The sequence below is a fragment of the Notamacropus eugenii genome, chromosome 1 (genome assembly GCF_028372415.1).
Source record: "Notamacropus eugenii isolate mMacEug1 chromosome 1, mMacEug1.pri_v2, whole genome shotgun sequence".
NCBI lineage: Eukaryota > Metazoa > Chordata > Mammalia > Diprotodontia > Macropodidae > Notamacropus > Notamacropus eugenii.
This window is the reverse complement of record NC_092872.1, coordinates 417,690,360-417,709,775: the sequence shown is the minus strand read 5'-3', so window position 1 is coordinate 417,709,775 and position 19,416 is coordinate 417,690,360. Positions and strand designations below refer to the sequence as shown.

Genomic DNA, 19,416 nt, shown 5'->3' with positions numbered 1-19,416 from the left:
TCATAAATGAATCAACTTTATAAATAAGAGAAAAGAAAGACCAGTTCTCTTTCCCAAGGAAAAATTAAAGAATTTCCAGACAACTGCTGCTATCGATATCTTGGAGCTCAGGGAGAAAAGCTGCCTCTGGCTAGGACAGCATGGAACCCAGGGTTCTGCACATCAGAGCTACAGGTCAGAGGAAGCTTTCTGATGTGCCTGTATTTTACATTTTTTACATTTAAATCAACCTTAATCTTTGCTTTGCTTCCCATACTAGGCTGCAACCTCTTGGAGGATAATCTTTAGCTCGTGGCCCCAGGGTAAGACATACCGTTCTAGGCTCAATGGGGACCTGTCTGCTGTGCTTTAGGCTGAGGAAAGAAAGAGGCCTGGGGAAGGTGAACAAGCAGCTGTAATGGTGAGGATGGGACAAAGACACACAAGCTGACCAAGGAGTCCCAGGTGGGGAAACAGCAAGGAATGAATAGTCCACTGGCTGTGACTCAGTGCCATGATTTTACTCAAGGCCAGGGAATCTCCTTGAAGACCTTCGGAACTCAACTGAGCTAGTCAATTGCCTGGCCCTCCTGTACTCTTAGAAATGCCCTAAGGCAAAAGTTTCCAAAGCTGGAGAGTCCTTAATACCACTCACTTCACAATCTTTCTCTTTTTTTTAGTGTTACTACAGTTAGATTTTTTTTCTCTTTTTTACATTTAATTTTTATCTTATTTTTCCCAATTACATGTAAATAAAAAAATTTGAGTTCCACATTCTCAATCCACAATCTCATAGTGTCCCACTCCAAAGGTTGCAGAGCCAGCCCTGACTTTAGTATTACGTTCCTGTGTCAGTTTTACTCTGTAAAAGCTAGCATTTATATGGTGCTTGAAGGTGTGCAAAGCACACCTTATGTATTTATTATCCTCATTTTACAGAGGAAGAAAGAGAGGCACAGAGAGTTAGAGGACTTGCCCAGTCACACAGTTAGCAAGCGTGTGAGGCAGGATTAGAAAATCAGGTCTTCCTGGCATCTTAAATCTCTGAGAATCACTGAGAGACTTCAAACCTTGGTGCTCCTCATCTGGATGACACTAGTTAATACAAAAGCTAACAAAAATGCTTCCCTTCTAGGGACGATCACATCCCACACGTCCAAAGGGTTTCTCCTTCTTAAAAATGGATGACTTTCAATGAAATAAGAGTTGTGATCTCATCAATATGAGCCCTACTTCCAATGATACAGATCATAACTGGTCCATACAAGCTCATTCTGCACAGCTCTTTTCTATGCCCTTCCTTAAATCCTCCAGATGCCTCTCCTATTCCACTCTCATCCCTAACTTCAGAGGGTCTAGCAGCCTTTCTCTAGTTTGGATCTCTTGACATTGCCAGGATGTAGCATGCAGTTGCCAACTGGTTATTCTTCTATCTTACTACATGGTAGGATGTAGCACCAAATAATTATTTCCTACTTTTATTAAAAATTCCATTAGCAAATAAAAAGGAAGAGTGAAAAAACTGGATGACTTCCATTCAATTCCACTAATGTTTATGGAGCTGCCTACCCCGCATGTTTAGGCACAAAGCTTGGGGTTGGGAGAAGAGGGAGACACAGAAATGAGTGGGGTCAAGTTGCTGTCATTAAGAAGTTTCCAGTCTGGAAGGAAGGACAAGACCAGGAAACAAATAACTGTGGTCCAAAGCAGACTCTGAAAAAGGCCCAAAGAGTGGTATGAATAAAGTGCTATTGGAAGGAGAGATCAGGAGATGCTTCAAGAAGGATGTGCCACGGGAGGGTCAGGTCTGGAAATGATGGGTTGGACTTTGAAGGAGGAACTTAACAGGGTGGAAAGGAGGAATAAGGAGAGAAGAAGGGGCACATTCCAAGAAAGAAAAACATAAAAAAAGGAATAATGGTGAGAAAGGATGGGATGTGTTTGGGGAACAATGAGTTGACTGCATGGCACAGGGAAAGTGAGTTACAATGCTCAACAGCCATTGGTTGAATTCAGAATCCACAGGGCCTTGAATGTCTGGATTTTTTTCAGGAAGTGAATGGGAAAAGGGAGGTTTGTAACTCAAGGAATGGCATGTTTGGAGTTTAATTTGGCAAGCGTTAATGACTAACCTACCTCAAGCAGGGCTCCAAAGTAAGCACCCTGTGAGAAATGATTGGCAGCTTTGCTGGAGAGAAAGAATGGGACAGGACAAGGCCATGGATGTTTTGCCAAGTTGCCATACTCTCTCTCATTGTGAGGTTATTGAGGGCAGAGGTCACATTCACCATAGCCAGGGCATATTTTGCTAAGAATCCAGACACTGAGGCATGAGTTAGAAAGATAAGCAAAGAGGACCCTCCTCCCCCCAAAAGAAAGCAGGGCAAGAATTCCCTAAGGATATTGATACTGGAGTCACCTTTGTGGGTCAAACAGCATGAGATGAATTCCCTCTTACTCACAAGAGCCCAGTTTTCAGAACAATGGTAAAACTTAGGTACTCAGGACAGGGCTTCTTAACCTGGGATCTCTGAACTTTAAAAAAAATCCAACATATTTTGGTAACAATATTTCAAAATAATTGGCTTTCTTTGAAATTCTATTTTCTTCATCTAAAAATATTATTTTGAGAAGGGATCCATAGATTGCTGTCAATGGCCAAAGGCATCTAAGACATTAAAAAGGTTAAAAACCCTTAACATGAAAGATGACAGCCAAGAGGACATTAGGCCTTCTGTAGCTCCTAGCACCAACACTGAGGGTAAGGCCCAGTAGCAGAGTCAGGAAGACGTAGGTTTGCAGACTACCCTGGTACTTCCTGAATGGTTCTGTGGTTCTAGGCCAAGTCATTTAAACCTCCTTTTGCTTCCTCATCTATAAAATGGATATTTTAATGACATCTACATTGTAGGGTTGTTGTAAGGGTCAAGTGAAATTGTGACTATAATCTCATTTGTGATACTTTTTGCTATATATATATATATATATATATGCTGTATTTTAATATAAAAATGTTACACACTATATAACTAAAATGTAGCATGTTAATATACAATACACACATTAATATAATATGCTAGTCTGTAAAGTACAATATAACTGCACTGACATTGGGGATACCTTGTAGATTGCTATAGCGTCTTTGTTAATATTTTATTTCAAATTTTTCCATTATTTTTCACTAGAAATATTGGTCTATAGGTTTAAATGAGTAAGTGAGAAGTGACAGACACATAAAAAAGACCAATAAAACATAAAAAATTCAAAGAATACAGAGTAATAAGGCAATTTTGTTACTACCTTGTGAAACTGAATATGCACTTTTAAAAACAGATTACATAACCAAAGTTTTATAGTTGTCTAGTGAAATGTTAGTGCCTGTTTGTGATTGTTAAATTCATAATAAAAATAAAACAAAAAAGGGAAAATTTACAGAATTTTAATTTGAGGTTTGTAGCTTTTTTGAGAAAGCAAAAAGGATAGAGAGTGGACTTTGGATTTGGGAAGACCTGAGTTAAAGATGACCATGGGCAAGGGACAATTTCTCCAAGTTACCATGCAATCCTTGAGGACTAAATTACAGATGATTTGCTGATTTGCACTGGTGGAGGGACATTTCTGATGCAGCTGAAATCCCAGGTCTGCACCTCTCCCTGCCCCCATCCCCTCACTTTTTCCCCTGACTCTATTACTACTACCCTGCTTGGTTCTCTCTCTGGAGTACTGAGACATACTGTACTTGTTATTGATTAGGAAAGCCTTCGATCTGAGGTAAGATATACTCAATTCACGTGACTCTGATGAATGGAGGAGAGTTCTATAGATGGGAAGAAACACATGGCTTACCAATCCCATGATGCCTATCACCACCACCGCCACCGCTGCCACCATTACCACCACCACCACGGATTTCTCGATGTTCCAGCATCTTGGTGGAGTCCCTGTAGAGGTGTGAAGTGGCAAAATCTTCCAAGGTATAATGTTGGAGAGGCGGTGGGGTGGGATGGAACTGCCCACCAGGATTCATGAGGGGCAGGGAGAGAGCTGGACTATGCCGGGGAGCAGGGCTGATGGTGCACACTCTCTTGGCGGGAGGCTCAGGGGGGACTGGGTCTCTCTCAAAGCTGGTATCTTCTCTCCTGCAGAAGAACCGGAGCAAGACTGCTGATTATGCAAAAATCAGTGTCAGTGGGAACACATGGTGATGCCTTTCCCCCTCCCCAGGATAAGTCCATCACCATGAAAAATGACTCAGGTTTAGAAATTTTATACCTTTTCAATTTACCTTCAGTGGCATCTCCTCTCTGATTGGAGGTCTAGAGAGTGGAATACTAGACTCCTCCCAGAGCTGTCCTTTAGAGGGGGCTCACCACTTTCCTGGCAACTCCACTTTCCATCAGCAGCAGCCCTGCCTGGCTTCCACTCCACAGAACAACACGGCCCCATGGCAGGCAGCCCTGATCTGCTGGCCTCCCACCCCGCCACCACTCCCAGTTTCTTTCTTTGTGCTGTCATCCCCCATTAGATTGCAAGCTCCTTGAGATCAGGGACTGTCTTTTTATCATTTGCATCCCCAGTGCTTAGCACAGTGCCTGGCACTTTATAAATGTTTATTGAACTGAATTAGGAAGGAATCAAGCCCAAACTTCACCTGCAGTGGGAATGATCTTCTTATCTTACTGAGCAACAACTGCCAGGCTCTAGGCTAAGTGCAGGGAGATACAAAGAAAGGCAAAAGACAATCCCTGCCCTCAAGGCCATACAGTCTAATGGGGAGGCAACAAGCAAACAAGATACATTTAAGGTAAACTGGACATAATTGACACAGAAAAGGCACTTCTTGCGGGGGATGAGGAAAGGTTTCCTGTAGAAGGTGGGATTTTAGCTGGGACCTGAAGGAAGCCAGGAGACAGAGATGAGGAGGGAGAATGTTCCAAGCATGGGGCAAAGGAAATTGGTCACTCCTTGGTCACTTCCTCCTAGGTCTCAATTGAGGTTATTCTGACTAAGGGGCTGGAAAACACTGGGCCACATTTACCTGTCAGGACTGTGTCTCTTGCCATTGCCGTGTACTTCTATAAGAAGCTCTGCAGAGTCAGCTGGGGAGGTGGTATTTGTGTTGAGCAGGAGGTGTTCATGCTGGGCCAGGTACTGGGAAGGGGTCTGCTTGGCTGCCCGGGCACAGTGCAGCAGCTCTCTCTGCAACAGGGGAAGGTTGGCCTGGAACAGAAGAGATAATGAGATGGTTTCTCCCCTGTACTGCACCACTGGCACTCCTTTTAAACTCAGAAATACATGATGGAAAAGACCCTTTCTCCACTCTGGGTCTCTAACTCCCCATATGTATTCTGCTACTCAAGAGTCCCAGAGAAACCATTTTCCTGTGGGCTCAAAGCTCATTGTCCCTTTAAACCACAGCTGGGAACCAACAGCAATAGGAGGGTGGAGGGAGCTAGGAGTGTGGCCCAGGTGTCTAGAAAAGATGAGCTCCTAACTCAGCAAGGGCCTCCAACCATGATAGGCTAGTCTCAGTGCTAACCACTGAACCCCTTGCTTTTTCTTATGAAGTTAATCACCTGTAAGGCTAGAATAGCAGTTTTCCTCTCTTTTCTGTGGGATACTCCATTTTAACCAGAATTTGAAAATAGGATCTTTTAACATATTTAGAAAAAGAGGATGGCCTTCTAATATTCAGGGAGATAGTTTTTCCATCCCTTGTCCCCAACCTCTACATTTGTTACACACCAAGGGAAAAATTAGGATCTTGATGTATTGGAAAATGCTAGTTTTTAGCACATGGAATCCCAGTGGACAGCAAGACCAAGTCCTAATGGGAATCAGATGGTAATAAAAATTGCTGACCTTTATCCAGTGCTTTAAACAGTTCTTTACAAAGATTACCTCATTTGATCCTCACGGTAACCCCAGGGTAAGTGCCATTATTAGAGGCAGCTAGGTGCCACAGTGGACACAGTGTTGGGCCTGGTGTCAGAGGACAGGAGTTCAGACACTTACTAGCTGTGTGACCCTGCATAGGTCACAATGCTCTTTACTTTCTTAACTTTCCTCATTTGTAAAATGAGCAGGAGAAGGAAATAGCAAACCACTCCTATATCTTTACCAAGAAAACCCCAAATGGAGTTACAAAGAACTGGACACAACTGAACCATAATGAAGTGCCATTAGAATCCCTTCTACCTATAAGGAAATGTGCTGTTCCTGGCCTTGTATACCACACAAGGGAATGACCCTTCCTCTAAACTGTCAAGATTATTAATAGTAGCTCTCTAATTTGAGAGTTGGGAAATCATCTGGTCTGACTTCCCACACACATACACCTGTCCCCCACTTTGGTGAATATGGAAAGAAACCAAAGTCAAAAGAAGGGAAATGACTCAGCCAGGGTCACAGAGTAAGTTCCAGATCTGAGATTAGAACCCAGACCTCCTAGCTCCCAATCTAGTGACATGAACCCTATTTCTCATAGCCTCTACTCTCTAATGTTTGGGAATTTTGTTTGATTTTAAAGCATTTAAGGGGATCTATTATAGGGCCCTAGTGTTTCTCCCTGAGGGCTTTTTCTGGCCAGGAACTGGACTTTTGGCTAGCTGAGACTACAGCAGCTAACATGGATATGCATACGTGTGTATATATGTGTGTATATACATATATACACATACACACCCCCCAAAGGGTAGACAGTCTACACAGGTAGGTTACAAACTCAGCCAAAACAGCAGTCTCAAGGAACATAGGCACTTTATAATTCAGCAGAGCTGCCTGCAAGTCAACAAGCCTTTATTAAGTGCTTACCATGTGCCAGGTACTGTGCTCAGTACTGGAAATACAAATAAAAGCAGAAAGACAGTGTCTCCTCTCAATGAGCTTATATTCTAATGGGAGAAGACAGCACAGAAAGGGAAATGAAAAGTGTGTGCATGGGTTTGGGGAATGACTGAAATAGGGACTTTCCTTAAAGTGGAGAGACCTAGGAGGAAGTGACCAATGAGAGAAAGGGTCCGCTAAGGGCCGCTTCAGAGTGTGGAGGCTGCCATGGGATGGTAGATAAAGTCGAGAGAAGCCTGAGTAGAGCCCAGCGAAGAATGAAGACATGGCTGGACTGGACACTGGCCTGCAGATGGAGGTTCTGTCCTGATGTCCATGTGCACGTCCCAGTGAGCCAGAGTACAGAAGGGAATTAGGTCAGTGCATGTGTCTGGGAAGGGTCCAGTCTATCTACAAGGACACAGCCAGAAATATACTCTCTCCCTACTTTTCATGTGGGTCATGTGAAGATGGTCATCTCAAAGAAGTTAGCACATCCTAAAACATGTAGGCAAGCAAAGCGACGGCGGGGAGCCTGTGTGCCCCGTTTCCCATTTGCAGCTCACTGCCTGATGGAGGCTGCGCTCTGCCCCCCACGGTGTGCAGCATATGGAGAGGAAAGACAGGAAGCCAGTTCTCACACTTGACTACGGAGACCTTTAGTTTTTAAATGTCAAAACCCTATAGCAATGACATGTGATTTCATATTTCCCACTCCCCACACTGGATATGTTTCAATTCTGCAAATAAAGCTATTCCTGGTGGCTAGTGCAGCCCATGTCTGATACCGCATTTCCCAAAACTTTACATGGGCAAGAAGAGTAAGATGGGAAATCAGTGTATCCAGAACTGCTATTACCCAGGATGAAATGGTGTAGTTTCTATTCCCTCTACCAGAACCACATCTTCAGGTTCATTATCTGAAAAGAAAAAATGTCTGTCCCATGGACAAGAGTCTCACAGCAAGGGCCACAGTCTAGTTCCCCGGAGACAGCATTCAAATAGATGAGATCAAAGATGCATCTTAGGATCTAAATGTTTGAGAAGTGAACTGTGCAAGCTTCACTGAGTGCCTGAGGTCTGGAACTCTGAGATTCAGGTCCCCTTGGCCATATCCTTCATCATGTTAACAATGGGACCCAAGGACTTTTGGTTTGGTATATGATTGAGACAGACTCAGAGGAAGGCCCTAGCGGTGGCTGCAAGTATCTGTCCCTGGCCCTGGCCCATTCAGCATTTTTATCAATGGCTTGGATGAAAGCACAGATGGCTTATCAAGTGTGTGGAGATGATGGATGACAGGACCAAGATTCAAGTGACCTCAACGGCTGGAGTGATGGAGATGAAAATAAACGGCAGATTTAAATGTGAAGTCCTGCAACGACAAAAACGCCACATGCATGAGTACAGGGTGGGGGGCGGGGCGTGAGGGTTGAGAACAGGTGGAATGGCAAGAGACTTGGGGGGAGAGGGGGCAGGGTGAAGAACAGATTCCACAGAAACAAATGCTGTGTGCAAAGTCCTTTCAGACTTCACTAATGAGGGCAAAGTCCAGAACAAAAGGCAGGGAGGGTCTCACCAGCCTCTGCATTACTTAAGTAGGAAGATTGATAGACTGGAGGTGATCTAAGAAGGTCATGGGGGCAAAGGTCTGGAAGCCACATTCTTCTGTGAGGAGTGGTGGGGAAACGAACTGAGATGTTTGGAGAGAAGAGAGAGGGAGAGGAGGGGGGAAGAGAGAAAGAGAGTGGGGAAGGAAGAGGGAGAGAGAAGGGGAGGAGGGGAAGAGAGAAAAAAAGAAAGGGAAGAAGGGGTAAGAGAAAAAGAGGTAGGGAGAGAGAGAAGAGAGAGAATGTCTACGTGTAAGGAAAACAGTCAAGTCTTTACTCTGCCCAGCTGACACGATAAACATAGTGGATAAGTTATACAACATTTTGCACCCCAAAGTCTATCATCTCCTATCCAAGAAAAGGAGGGCGTTTCATTATCTGTCCTCTAGTACCTAGGTTGGTCCTTACATTTAATCTGAATCCTCATGGGCTTACAAAGAAGAACAAGCAAATATCACCTATTTTTGCCAGAATTAATGAGCAGAAATCCAAAGGATGCAAATTTCAGGTTAACAGCAAGAGAATATGTTCTTAAAAAAACTGAGCGCTGCCCAGCAATGGGACATGCTGCTTTGTGAAACAACAAGCTTCACGTCAACAAAAGAATTCAAGCAGTGGCCTGACCTGTCAGGAATGTAACATCTCTATGAACCTATGATTCTGGCAGCCAGAACTCCTCAGCTGCTAAATCTAGGAGACATTTTATTGCTTGTTTGGTGGAAAGAGCACTGAATTTGGAGTCAGAGGTTCTGGTTTTAGACTCTGGATCTGTGTAACCTTGGGTAAGTCATTACCCTCTCTAGGTTTCAATGTCTTCCTCTGTAAAATGACAACTAAGATAGGTTAGATGCCAATCAAGATCCCCTTCCAATTCTAAAATGTATGGGTCTCTATTGTCAGTCAGGACACTAGGGATATAGTTTTCTAAAACACTTATTTTTTGAGGGGAAAACATTTGGAAGGAAGAAATCAGGGGGTCTGGCAAGATTAGAGTTACAGAATGAGGAAGAAATGGGTATCCCAAACTTTCTAGCTCAAAGGTCAGAAAGGATGGGGTGCCACTAGCAGGGAGTGTGTTGGGAAGGAGTGTGAGTAGGCCTTAGACATCTAATTTTCACCTTGCCCTATTGACCAGAAAGAGAAGCACTGGTAGGACTGCTAATGATGATACCCTACTTAAGGTTTCAAAAAGAAAAGTCTTAATTATTTGGCATCCACATTTTTAATCTTATTCATTAGTTGAATATTCATTCCCTTTGGTGGTGGGTGGAAGGAAAGAAAAGAGGTAATATGATATGGGTGGCAAAATCCCTCGATTTGTTGGAGTCAGGAGGTCAGAGTTGAATCTGCCATGAACTATCTGTGTGACTGATCAAATTTCTTCACCTTTCTGAATCTGTTTCCTCACCTGAAGAAGTGTAACTGGATGGCTTCCATCGTCCCATTCTGTTTGAAATCCTAGAATTCTGTGTTATTTTGCTCAAGAGGCAGCTCAGTGGATAGAATGCTAGATGTGGAGTCAGGAAGACCCGAGTTAAAATCTGACCTGAGCTAGAAATACCCTGGGAAAATGTGTCTCAGTTTCCTTAACTATAATATGGAATAATGATACCTCTCAGGATTGTTATGAGGAACAGAGATATTGGTAAAGCACCTAGTACAGCGTCCAGAACATAATAAGCGCTATATAAATGTTAGCTATTATTATCATCTGTGTTATCTATAGGGATAACAATAGCATTTACCTTCCAGGGCTGACCAGAAATATTTGTAAACTACTTAGCCCAGTGTCCAGCTCATACTACATGGTATATAAATGTTGATTCTCTTTTCCCTTCCCCTGTCTTCCAAACTTAAAATTGTTTCTGAAGACTATCCCAAGCTAGAACTCTAATAGCCCGAATTTAAAATTTCAACCATATAAGTTCTTTGCCCATAAAAAGTAAAGTTTGCTATTATGTTGATAAAATCCTGATTTAAAAGAGTGGAGGTATTTTTTTTTTAAATGCATGTCTAATCTCAAATTAAATCTGAAATTAAAAAAACTAAAGTTGACTTTTCTCCTAAAAGGAAATGGATGATCACCAGTATATAAAGGTCTCTCAGATGCAGCTGGGTAACCCATTTGTAAGTGACAGTAAGAAAGAGCTGCCTGGGGTAGTGAGAGATAGGAGACTTAGCCAGGGTCACACTGCTAGCACGGGTCAGAATCGGTCTGAGCCTTGTCTTCCTGACTCAGGTCCAGGAGCTCCTTATGAGTCACGCTGCCTCTTGGCTAAGCCATCAGCTCAGGAGAGGGACTGAATGTGCATGCATGGAGCCAGCTCTGCATGAAGGGTTAATAAAGCCAGCACCCTCATTAGTGTCTGGAGCTGAAAGAAACTGACAGCAGCCCCAATGCCAAAAAGCTGCCACCATGTCCATGCCTCCTGCTGTGTGCCCAAACAGCAGAATGAAGGAGGGAGGAGGGCCTGACCAGGCAGAGCAGTTACAGAGACAGGCGCACTGTTCTAGGGAGAGGAACAGCAGGCACTCGGGATTAACATTTTTTTTAAAGCATGCCTGATCTTTGCATTTTGGCGCGGAAAATTGGGGGTGGGGGTGGGGGCCGTATGTGAGTTCTGCCTGTGTTCAACCTGTCCTTTGATGGATAAAAACATACTGTAATTATTTCTTAGGATAACAAGTCTGTTAATACTTTCATGATTCCGGAGTCTTGTGGAACATTTCTGTCTAGGAAATCTCAAGATCCGCCTGGTTCACAGTGTAACCCCAGCTATTTTGGGGGTAGGGTGGGGGGCTGTCCATATAGAACCACTTCAGTGATTAACCAAGTAACACTACCACTACCTTGGTAGGTAGACCCTGGAATATTGTCTTCTGCACTCAGCTAAATTAAAAAGTTAGCATTTTGGAATTTTTTCCTATAACTTACTGTTTTCCACCTCTATTAGCTAGAGGGGAAAAGTCTTCTGAAATGGGACATTAAGTAGCAAATAACATCAATATCTCCCTTATCCAGAAGTCATGGACCAAATAATCTCAATTATCTAATAGATACCCCTCCTCTATTCCTCTAAGTTTTTAAAAAAGTCCCTAAGTAATCAAGAAGAGTTGGCATAAAATCCATGCACTTTATAGGCACTTGCTCAGAGCCTGTTGACTCTTATTTTATTCACAGTCTTAAACAAGCTTGGTTATCTTATTAGCTTTCCCAGATCAGATTAGGACCAGAAAATCAGGAGTTAGGGCAGGGGTCGGGGTTGCAGCAGGCAGGTATATTTACTGTTGCAGGAAGCAACCAATCATTGTGAGGGAAGAGTCAGAAAAACTATATACATATAAACTATATATGTTTATATAAAACATAAACTCCTGGCAGTAAGGGCCAGCCTCTTCAAGGCCACAAATAAGACCTTTCAGTTGCATTCTCTGTAGAAAGTCAGCCATTGCCAATGTCTCCTTCCTCTCACCCTCCCCATCCTGTCCCTTCCCCTCCCCCCCAGCTGGTCTTGGGGTGAGTACCCACGTAGCACTTTGGAAGGAACAAAAGGGAAGAGGGAACAGATGGCATCTCCTGAATCATGAGTGTGGTTGGTGTAGCCATGGGAGATCAGGCAGGGCTCACCTCTTTTTTCCCCTCTGGAAATGGGAATCTCAGAAGAGACTTCCAAAGGGCAAAGGTCTGGGGGCAGCTGGACTGTGTGCTCAAGCTGACTTGGAATTCCCTATAGGGGTGAAGGGCTAAGATATTGGCTAAAGATTCACCCAAAGTCATCAGGACTCAATGATGAAAGTATCGAAGCTCAAATCTGGAGCTATTCATGTCCTGACTAATTTGTACCAAAGATACTCCCAGATGTGTCTCTCTCTCCTTATTCTTAGAATCCCCTACGACAGCACTACCAGGATTTTTCTCACTCCCTTCCCACCAACTCCAACCTTGCAAGCAGAAGTGAGAGCTTTCACTTGCTTCCCCTTCGGAAACAGCCCACAACTGCCAGATCCTACCAAGGTGTGAACCTATGACTTTAACCACACCTTCCTCAGGTCTTTGCCTTTACAGAAAAGGAGTGTGTGGGAAGCTGTCCTCCCTTCTCTATCCCTTCAGGGGCCAGGACCCCAAGAGAAAGGGACGTACATTCCTATTCGCCCCAAATAAACTTGAGCCAAAGGGGTTGTGTAGCAGATCTTGGAAGTCACTTTCATCTCTCCATCTATTATCCTGTGATCTGGGTCTGAATTCCATCTCTGACACCTATTGTAGGGTGGTCTTGAGCAACTGACTTTTCCACCCTGGCCCTCAGCTAGAGTTAGCTCATCTTTAAATGAGGGGGCTGGACGAGGTGACCTTGGAGGTCCTTGGAATCTCTAAATGGCTCCCCCCATCTCAATTCCTGCAAGGATGATTAAGAAATCTGAGATTTGCCTGTCACCTTGGAAAGGCCTGCTGAGCCCTGCTCTGGGAGGATGAACAACTTTTAAAAACTGAAACCTTTGAAGCTGGAAATCAATGCCTGGGGAGTGGGGTGTCCGGAGGGTCACAGAGTACAGGCCTTGGTCCCTAGGGTATCTGGGGTTTGCCTGTTACCTTCAAGAATGGAATCACAAAGGGACGAAGAGGAAAGTTGGTGGCCTCTTGTAGCTTACAATGGAATTCCTCGATGGTCACCGTGGAGTTCTGTAAAGAGGAAGGAAAAGAGTCGGAGTGGGGCACTCAGAAAGCCCCTCCCACCCCAAACCAAACAAGCTCCTTTTGTCTATTTTCCTTTGTCCGCTGCTGCCGGGCCACATCATAGACTTTGAACACCAAGCGGCTGCCTCAAAGGTCCTGCTAGACAGTCCTACCCCTTGACACGTCAGGACACAAGGACACTCCTGAGCAGGGACTCTGGGATCATCTCCACTGTGAGAGGGGACAAGCAGATGCCAGAGAGGCTGACAACTCGCCATCCCCCTTCCCCCTAGGCAGTCCCCAAACAAGGCCATCAGAGAGACTTGAGTGGCCAGTGCTAGGCAGTTTTCTCACTCTGGATTTCAAAATGGACTTTTCCCAGAGACTCAGAGAAAAAGGTTGGGGGTGGGAGAAGAGAGGCCAGAAGGAGAAAGAAGAGGAGGGAGGAGAGGAGAGAAGGAGGAAGAAAAGGAAGAGGAAGGAGAGGGAGAGGAGCAGGGAGAAGTAGAAAGGGAAGAAAAGAAGGAAAAAGGAGAAGGGAGGAGAGGAAGGAAAAATAGGAGAGAGGAGAGGCAAAGGGGAGAATGTTTCCTTCTACCCCAAGTTTGAATGGAATCCTCAGAGAGTGCCAATCTCATTTCCTTCATTTCAAGTCTATGATTCAGACCGAAATGAATTCTCTTCTGAATGTCAAGCCAGAGTTGGGATATCAAAGCTTCCTGATAACAAAGTGAGAAAATCATCCAGTTCAGAGGGTGACATATTCCTATCTTCCTTGATTTTCCTCGGAAAGTGGAAAGCTCACCCAAAATCTAACTCCTCACTCTTTAGATAGATAACTGGTTGACTGCAGAGGGTGCTAAAGTTGAGGGAGAATCAGAGACAAAAATTTGTTTCCATTCAAGATCTATGTGCAAGGTGAGTAAAAATTCTTTGCTGCTGGTCCCAAATGGGGGGAGAAACTTTTCAATCACTCATTTCATCACCATGAGGGGGAAGTGTAGAGAGCACTTCTGGAGTCTGGAGACCTCATGGCTCTGAGCTTATGGGCTTGGAGGACCTTGGGCAAGACAAGTTATACCTCAGTCTCCTCAACTGTAAAATGAAGGAATCCCACCAGGTGGCCTTTAAGATTTCACCCAGTTCTAATCCAGGGTTCTATAATCCTACAAGTGCACATGCCTTACAGGATAGGAAAAGGATTTGGCAAATCCTAAAAGAGAACACTAAAATGTGAATAATTATTATTTTTAAGGTTCTGGCCACCAGAGCAGCATCTGGACATGCTGACAGTAAGTCTAAGTGAGAGAGATGCTCAATTCACAGGCCTGGAATCTGAGGTTCAAACCTTTCCCTAGGTTATCTGAACAACTTTAGATTAAAAAGCATATCTGACACTTCTGTTGTTGAGTTGTTTCAGTCATGTCTGACTTCATGACCTCACCTGGGATTTTCTTGGCAAAGTGCTGGAATGATTTGCCATCTCCTTCTCCAGCTCATTTTACAAATAAGGCAAACAGAGTTAAATAACTTGTCCAGGTCATACACTGAGTAAATGTCTGAGACCAGATCTGAACTAGATGAATCTGATTCCAGACCCAGCACTCTACCACTGAGCCACCTAGTTGCCTCTGACACTTACACAATACCTTAAACTTTCCAAAGAGCTTTAAGCACATTATTTCATCTCATCCTTCTTCATGCAGCACAATTCATTTTTCAGGCTGTCTTTCATATCCTGAATGCACTTTCTGCTCACTTCTGCCTCTGAAAACCCCCAGTTTCCATTAATACTCACCTTCTCCCCAACCCCTACTCTCCTTTAGTCACCAGCTAGTATCTTTGTCCGCTCAAACTATTTTTTATCTATTTGGCAAATCCCAAACACAGCAAAATACACATACATCTGTATGTGAATGCTTGTCTCCCCCGAAAGGATGTAAGCTTCTTGAGGGCAGGGACTATTTCCCTTTTAAATGTGTATCCTCAGTGTCTGCACAGATTTATTAATGCTTATTAAATGCTTATTAATTGGGCTGATTGGTCTTCATACAACCCAATACCAAGGCAGGTATTAAAATCTCATCATTCTCATTTTGCAAAGGAGAAAAATGAGGCTCGGAGGGATTAAGTGACTTGCTCCTGACGAGCAGCTGCGGCCACACAGTTACGAAGATGTCAGAGGTTCGATCTGAGCTCAGATCTTGCCCAGCTCTGACTCTGGCATTCTTGCTGCTGCATTACACTGCCTCCTCTCTAATAATCAAGGTGCTAAGTGTTTTGTCTATGGTGCTGAGTAGAGGCATGCAGAGTCTCCCCTCTTAAAACTTGGAGCCATGCTTTGCAAGCACTTATGAGGAAGATATTTAAGATAGGAGCTGACACTAAGAGGCCAGGAGACATCAACATCTCTTTTCTTGGCCAGGGTCAGCACCAACAGCACCTCAGCACCTCTTATGGAACAACTATTGGCTTACAAATGCTGGGAATCCAGCACTGACCCATCTGAAAGCAACAGCAAGATAGCTGAGGGCCCACTGAGCAGTAGACAGCCACCTTGTTCTTGGGGGACCCAAATGCAAATGTGGCAGCTGCAGAAATAACGTGTGCTCTGCAGTTCTGAGGGAACTGCCTTCCTGTGAGGTGCTGAGTGGCAGGGAGCCTCTTGGAGTTGTTCACAGATACTGCAAAGCTGACAATTTGGAAAATTATTGTTTTGAAAATTAAACCTGCTGCTCAGTTTTCTCCTCTTTATTTTGGAAACAACGTCATAGGCATATGACCTAGGAAATCAAAACCTTGGCCTGATTCTGCTGAAGGTCGGCCTGTTGGGAAACAGTTAAGGAGGCATTAGAAAAGAGCCCTCAGCAGGTTCATCAGACCTGAAAGAAGGCCAGAAAAAAAATATACAGCCAGGGGAAAGAGCATAACAATTCTTTGATTAATGCCCATACTGTAAATTCAATCCAGATCAGCCAGCATTTATTAAGCGTGTACTATCAGCCAGTCATGGGGTGAGTTCGAGGATAGGACAAGGAAACAAAGCAGCCCCTGACCTTAAGTTCATATTCTGTATGAGCATGAGAGAACAGAACACACAAATATTACAGAATGGAAGGTCAACGCTCTGTCAGAAACACCAAGTTTCTGCCATTCTAGGGTAGAAAAAGAGGGAGTTTCAGACAAAGGGATAGAGTTGGACACTGTGGCTGTGAAGGACAGGAATGGTTATTATACTTACTACCAAAGCCAGGACGAGCGTCCGAACCTTCTCTCCAATCTCTGGGGAAATGTCATTACCAAACTGCTGCAGGGTAGTGAGAAAGCGCTTCAGTTTACTGAGCTGCCGGGCCCCACAGGTAGCAGGAAGCTGTTGATTGGTGAGTGATGAGGACGAGGAGGACGCAGGGCCGTTGCTGAATCTCTGAGGTGGGGAAGGAGCGCCATTCAAGGTGGGCGGTGAATGGTTAATCCCATTGGACACTGAAGGGGAACACAGACGGAGAACCTTATTAAGTGACCTGCACAAATCGAGCACCTCAAGGACAGTCCCATTCCTAACACCATCTGCCTTTGAGGCTTATGCTGCTGATACTCCAAACAGCTGACATCTTGGATGACAAGATTCAAGATTCTTCTCCCCCGACCCTTGCTCCAAATCTTAGCAGTCTTGAATGATAGACCCATTCTAAGAAAATGCGAGACTTAATTGAGATAAATGGGAAACCCTACATCAAGTCCAAGCAATTAACTTCCCAAGATGTGGGAGGCATGGCGGGGACAACAGCTCATGTGAAAGATCTTAATATAACGAATCAACAACGTGACACAGTAAGGCAAGAGAGAGTGAGTGAGAGAGCAAGGGAGTAAGAGTGTACACACGCTGTCTATAATGTTATGAAGGCAGAATGGCTCAGGCCTGACTGGGAAGCTAGGAGGATGCAGATTCAGATTCTGCCTCTGATGCAGACTGGCTGTATGATCCTTAACCACTTCCCCTCTCAGGGTTCAACAATATTTTCTAAGACTCTAAGTTGAAGAGAAGGTGCTGATCCACCCTTGGTAGAAGGAAGTCTCCTCCCCAGTTTCCTATACCAATGAAAAGTCCAGTCCCTATGCCTAGCTGTAATACTGAGAAATCAGACTTTGGACATAATGAATTTGCTGCTTACTAATTAAAACTTCAAATCCTGATGCCCTCCCCTTAAACTACAAGGGGATTCTACATGCTTTTCAGTATAATTTTCCAGTTGAACACACCACAAAAATCAGCTTGGTGCTGGAAGTGGTTTGAGAGGGAGGCTAGGTCATTGAGAGGGGCTGCCAGAGTCTTTCACTAAAGCAAATGACATTCTCTATGTCCAGAATGCCCTCCCTCTCCCCCTCCCTACTCCATTCCACCCCAACCTTTCCTTTTGTCCACATTCTATTCATCCTTCAAGGCCTAGCTCAAATGCCAATTTCTTCAAGCAGCCAACTCTAATCTCCATCTTCTTCCTATCCCTGCGTCTGAATTTAAAAAAAAACAAAAAACCTCTCCCCTCCCATTATTTTCAGTCCAGTTTGACTCTTTGTGACCCCATTTGGGGTTTTCTTGGCAAAGATACTGGAGTAGTTTGCCATTTCCTTCTGCGGCTCATTTTAGAGATAAGGAAACTGAGGCAAACAGGATTAAGTGACTCGCTCAGGGTTACACAGCCAGCAAGGGTCTGAGATCACATTTGAATTCAGGTCTTCCTGACTCCAGGCCCAGTGCTCTATCTATAATGCTTCCTCTCTCCCTTTCAATGAACTCTCATTCCATCTTGTACATAGCTCTCATTTGTTTCTGCTTTATAGCAGTGAACAGAACAATGGGTTTGGAATTAGAGGACATGGGACAAATCCTGGCTGTGCTACTTACCAGCTGTGTGACTCTGGGCAACTCATTCAACCTGTCTGATCCCCAGCCTCCTCCCCTATAAAATGGGAGTTGGCCTAGAGGGCCTCTAAATCGCTTTCCAGCTCTAAATCTATGATCCTTGGCTGGTATGTCTGTTGTCCAGGGCGAAGGCCAAGGCTCATCACCAAGCAGGCGGCAGAGGGATGATTATTTTGGCCACGGCCACTCTCAACCATCATCTATTGAGGGGCAGACAGAAGGGCTAGATCTGCATTGTCTATTGCATGAAAATGGCCAATGAAAATGAAGCTCTCACCTCAACTCCCCACCCCATTCTATGATCTGTTTCGCCGCCTGTGTTTCCACTGAAAGGTCAGTTGTCTTTGGAATGCTGCCCTCCTCTCAAGTGACCCCATAAGCACCCTCCCACCACCACCAGCGCCACCTCGACTGTGTGCTCTCCTTCCCACAGGACTTAGCTTCAAGGAAGCCTTTTTGACAGCCAGTTTAATAAAAGCTTATTATGGCCCAGTCTTCTCCCAAATAAAACATCCCCCCACCCCCAAGTGGCCAAACATGGAGATAAAAATGGAAGACATTCATGTAGGCAACTGCAGCCTTGCCTGGCCTCTGAAGTCTAAATACCACGAAATGTTTATCAGGTAATTAAGGTCTGCTTTATTTCAAGATACACAGGCCTGTTTAGACCAGAAGCCACAAGTCAGTAACTGGTTTTGCTCAGCACTCTCCAGCAGCCTCATATTCACCTGGGGCTAAAATCAATCCCAAAACCCAGCAATTTAACTTCAAGGGATTGGTATCTGTCAAGGAAAATAAGGCCTCTGGCTAAATGCTTGCACTGAAACCTCCTGGGGCTCTTCCTCACTAATCTTTTGCTACATGAGGGCCAACTCAGTGCTTAGTGTGGATGAAGTCCTGGATCTGAAGGGCAGAGGACTTGTGCGCGAATTCCACTCTCCGTACATCTTTGGGTCAGTCCCTTAACTTCTGCTTGCCTCAGTTTCTTCATTAGTAATACTAACAATAGCTAACACTTATATAGCATTTACTATGTTATCAGGAACTGTGTTAAGTGTTTTACAATTATCTCATTTGATCCTTACAACAACCCTGTGAAACAGATGCTACTATGACCCACCCACCCCTATTCTACAGATAAGGAAACTGAGGTAAAAGGAAGTTAAGTGACTTGCCCAGGATCATGTTGCAAACGTCAGAGGTCTGATTTGAATTCATGTCTTCCTGATTTCAGGTCTGGTGCTCTATCCACTTTGCTATCTAGCTGATTAGCTGAGGGTGTTAGACTCAATATCCACCAAGGTCCCTTTCAGCTCTAATTCTATGATCTTGAGACATTTTCCACTGATGCCTACATAATTCGCACAGGACAGCCCTACTTTGAAGCAGACCCCTGTGTAACCTAA

At 44.3% G+C, this 19,416-nt stretch overlaps 1 protein-coding gene across 5 annotated transcripts in view; it reads right to left on the bottom strand.

Annotated features, from left to right (window-relative positions):
* The window catches only part of CBFA2T2 (CBFA2/RUNX1 partner transcriptional co-repressor 2), a 161,687-nt gene that overhangs the window by 22,774 nt on the left and 119,497 nt on the right, over window positions 1–19,416 (bottom strand). For all 5 annotated transcript variants that reach the window (XM_072631275.1, XM_072631273.1, XM_072631272.1 and 2 more), the window contains 4 exons: window positions 16,331–16,572; window positions 13,006–13,095; window positions 5,018–5,199; window positions 3,826–4,118 (listed from right to left, as the gene is read on the bottom strand). In XM_072631275.1, coding sequence (XP_072487376.1) covers window positions 3,826–4,118; window positions 5,018–5,199; window positions 13,006–13,095; window positions 16,331–16,572 — 807 coding nt within the window. The remainder of the gene's footprint in view (window positions 1–3,825; window positions 4,119–5,017; window positions 5,200–13,005; window positions 13,096–16,330; window positions 16,573–19,416) is intronic.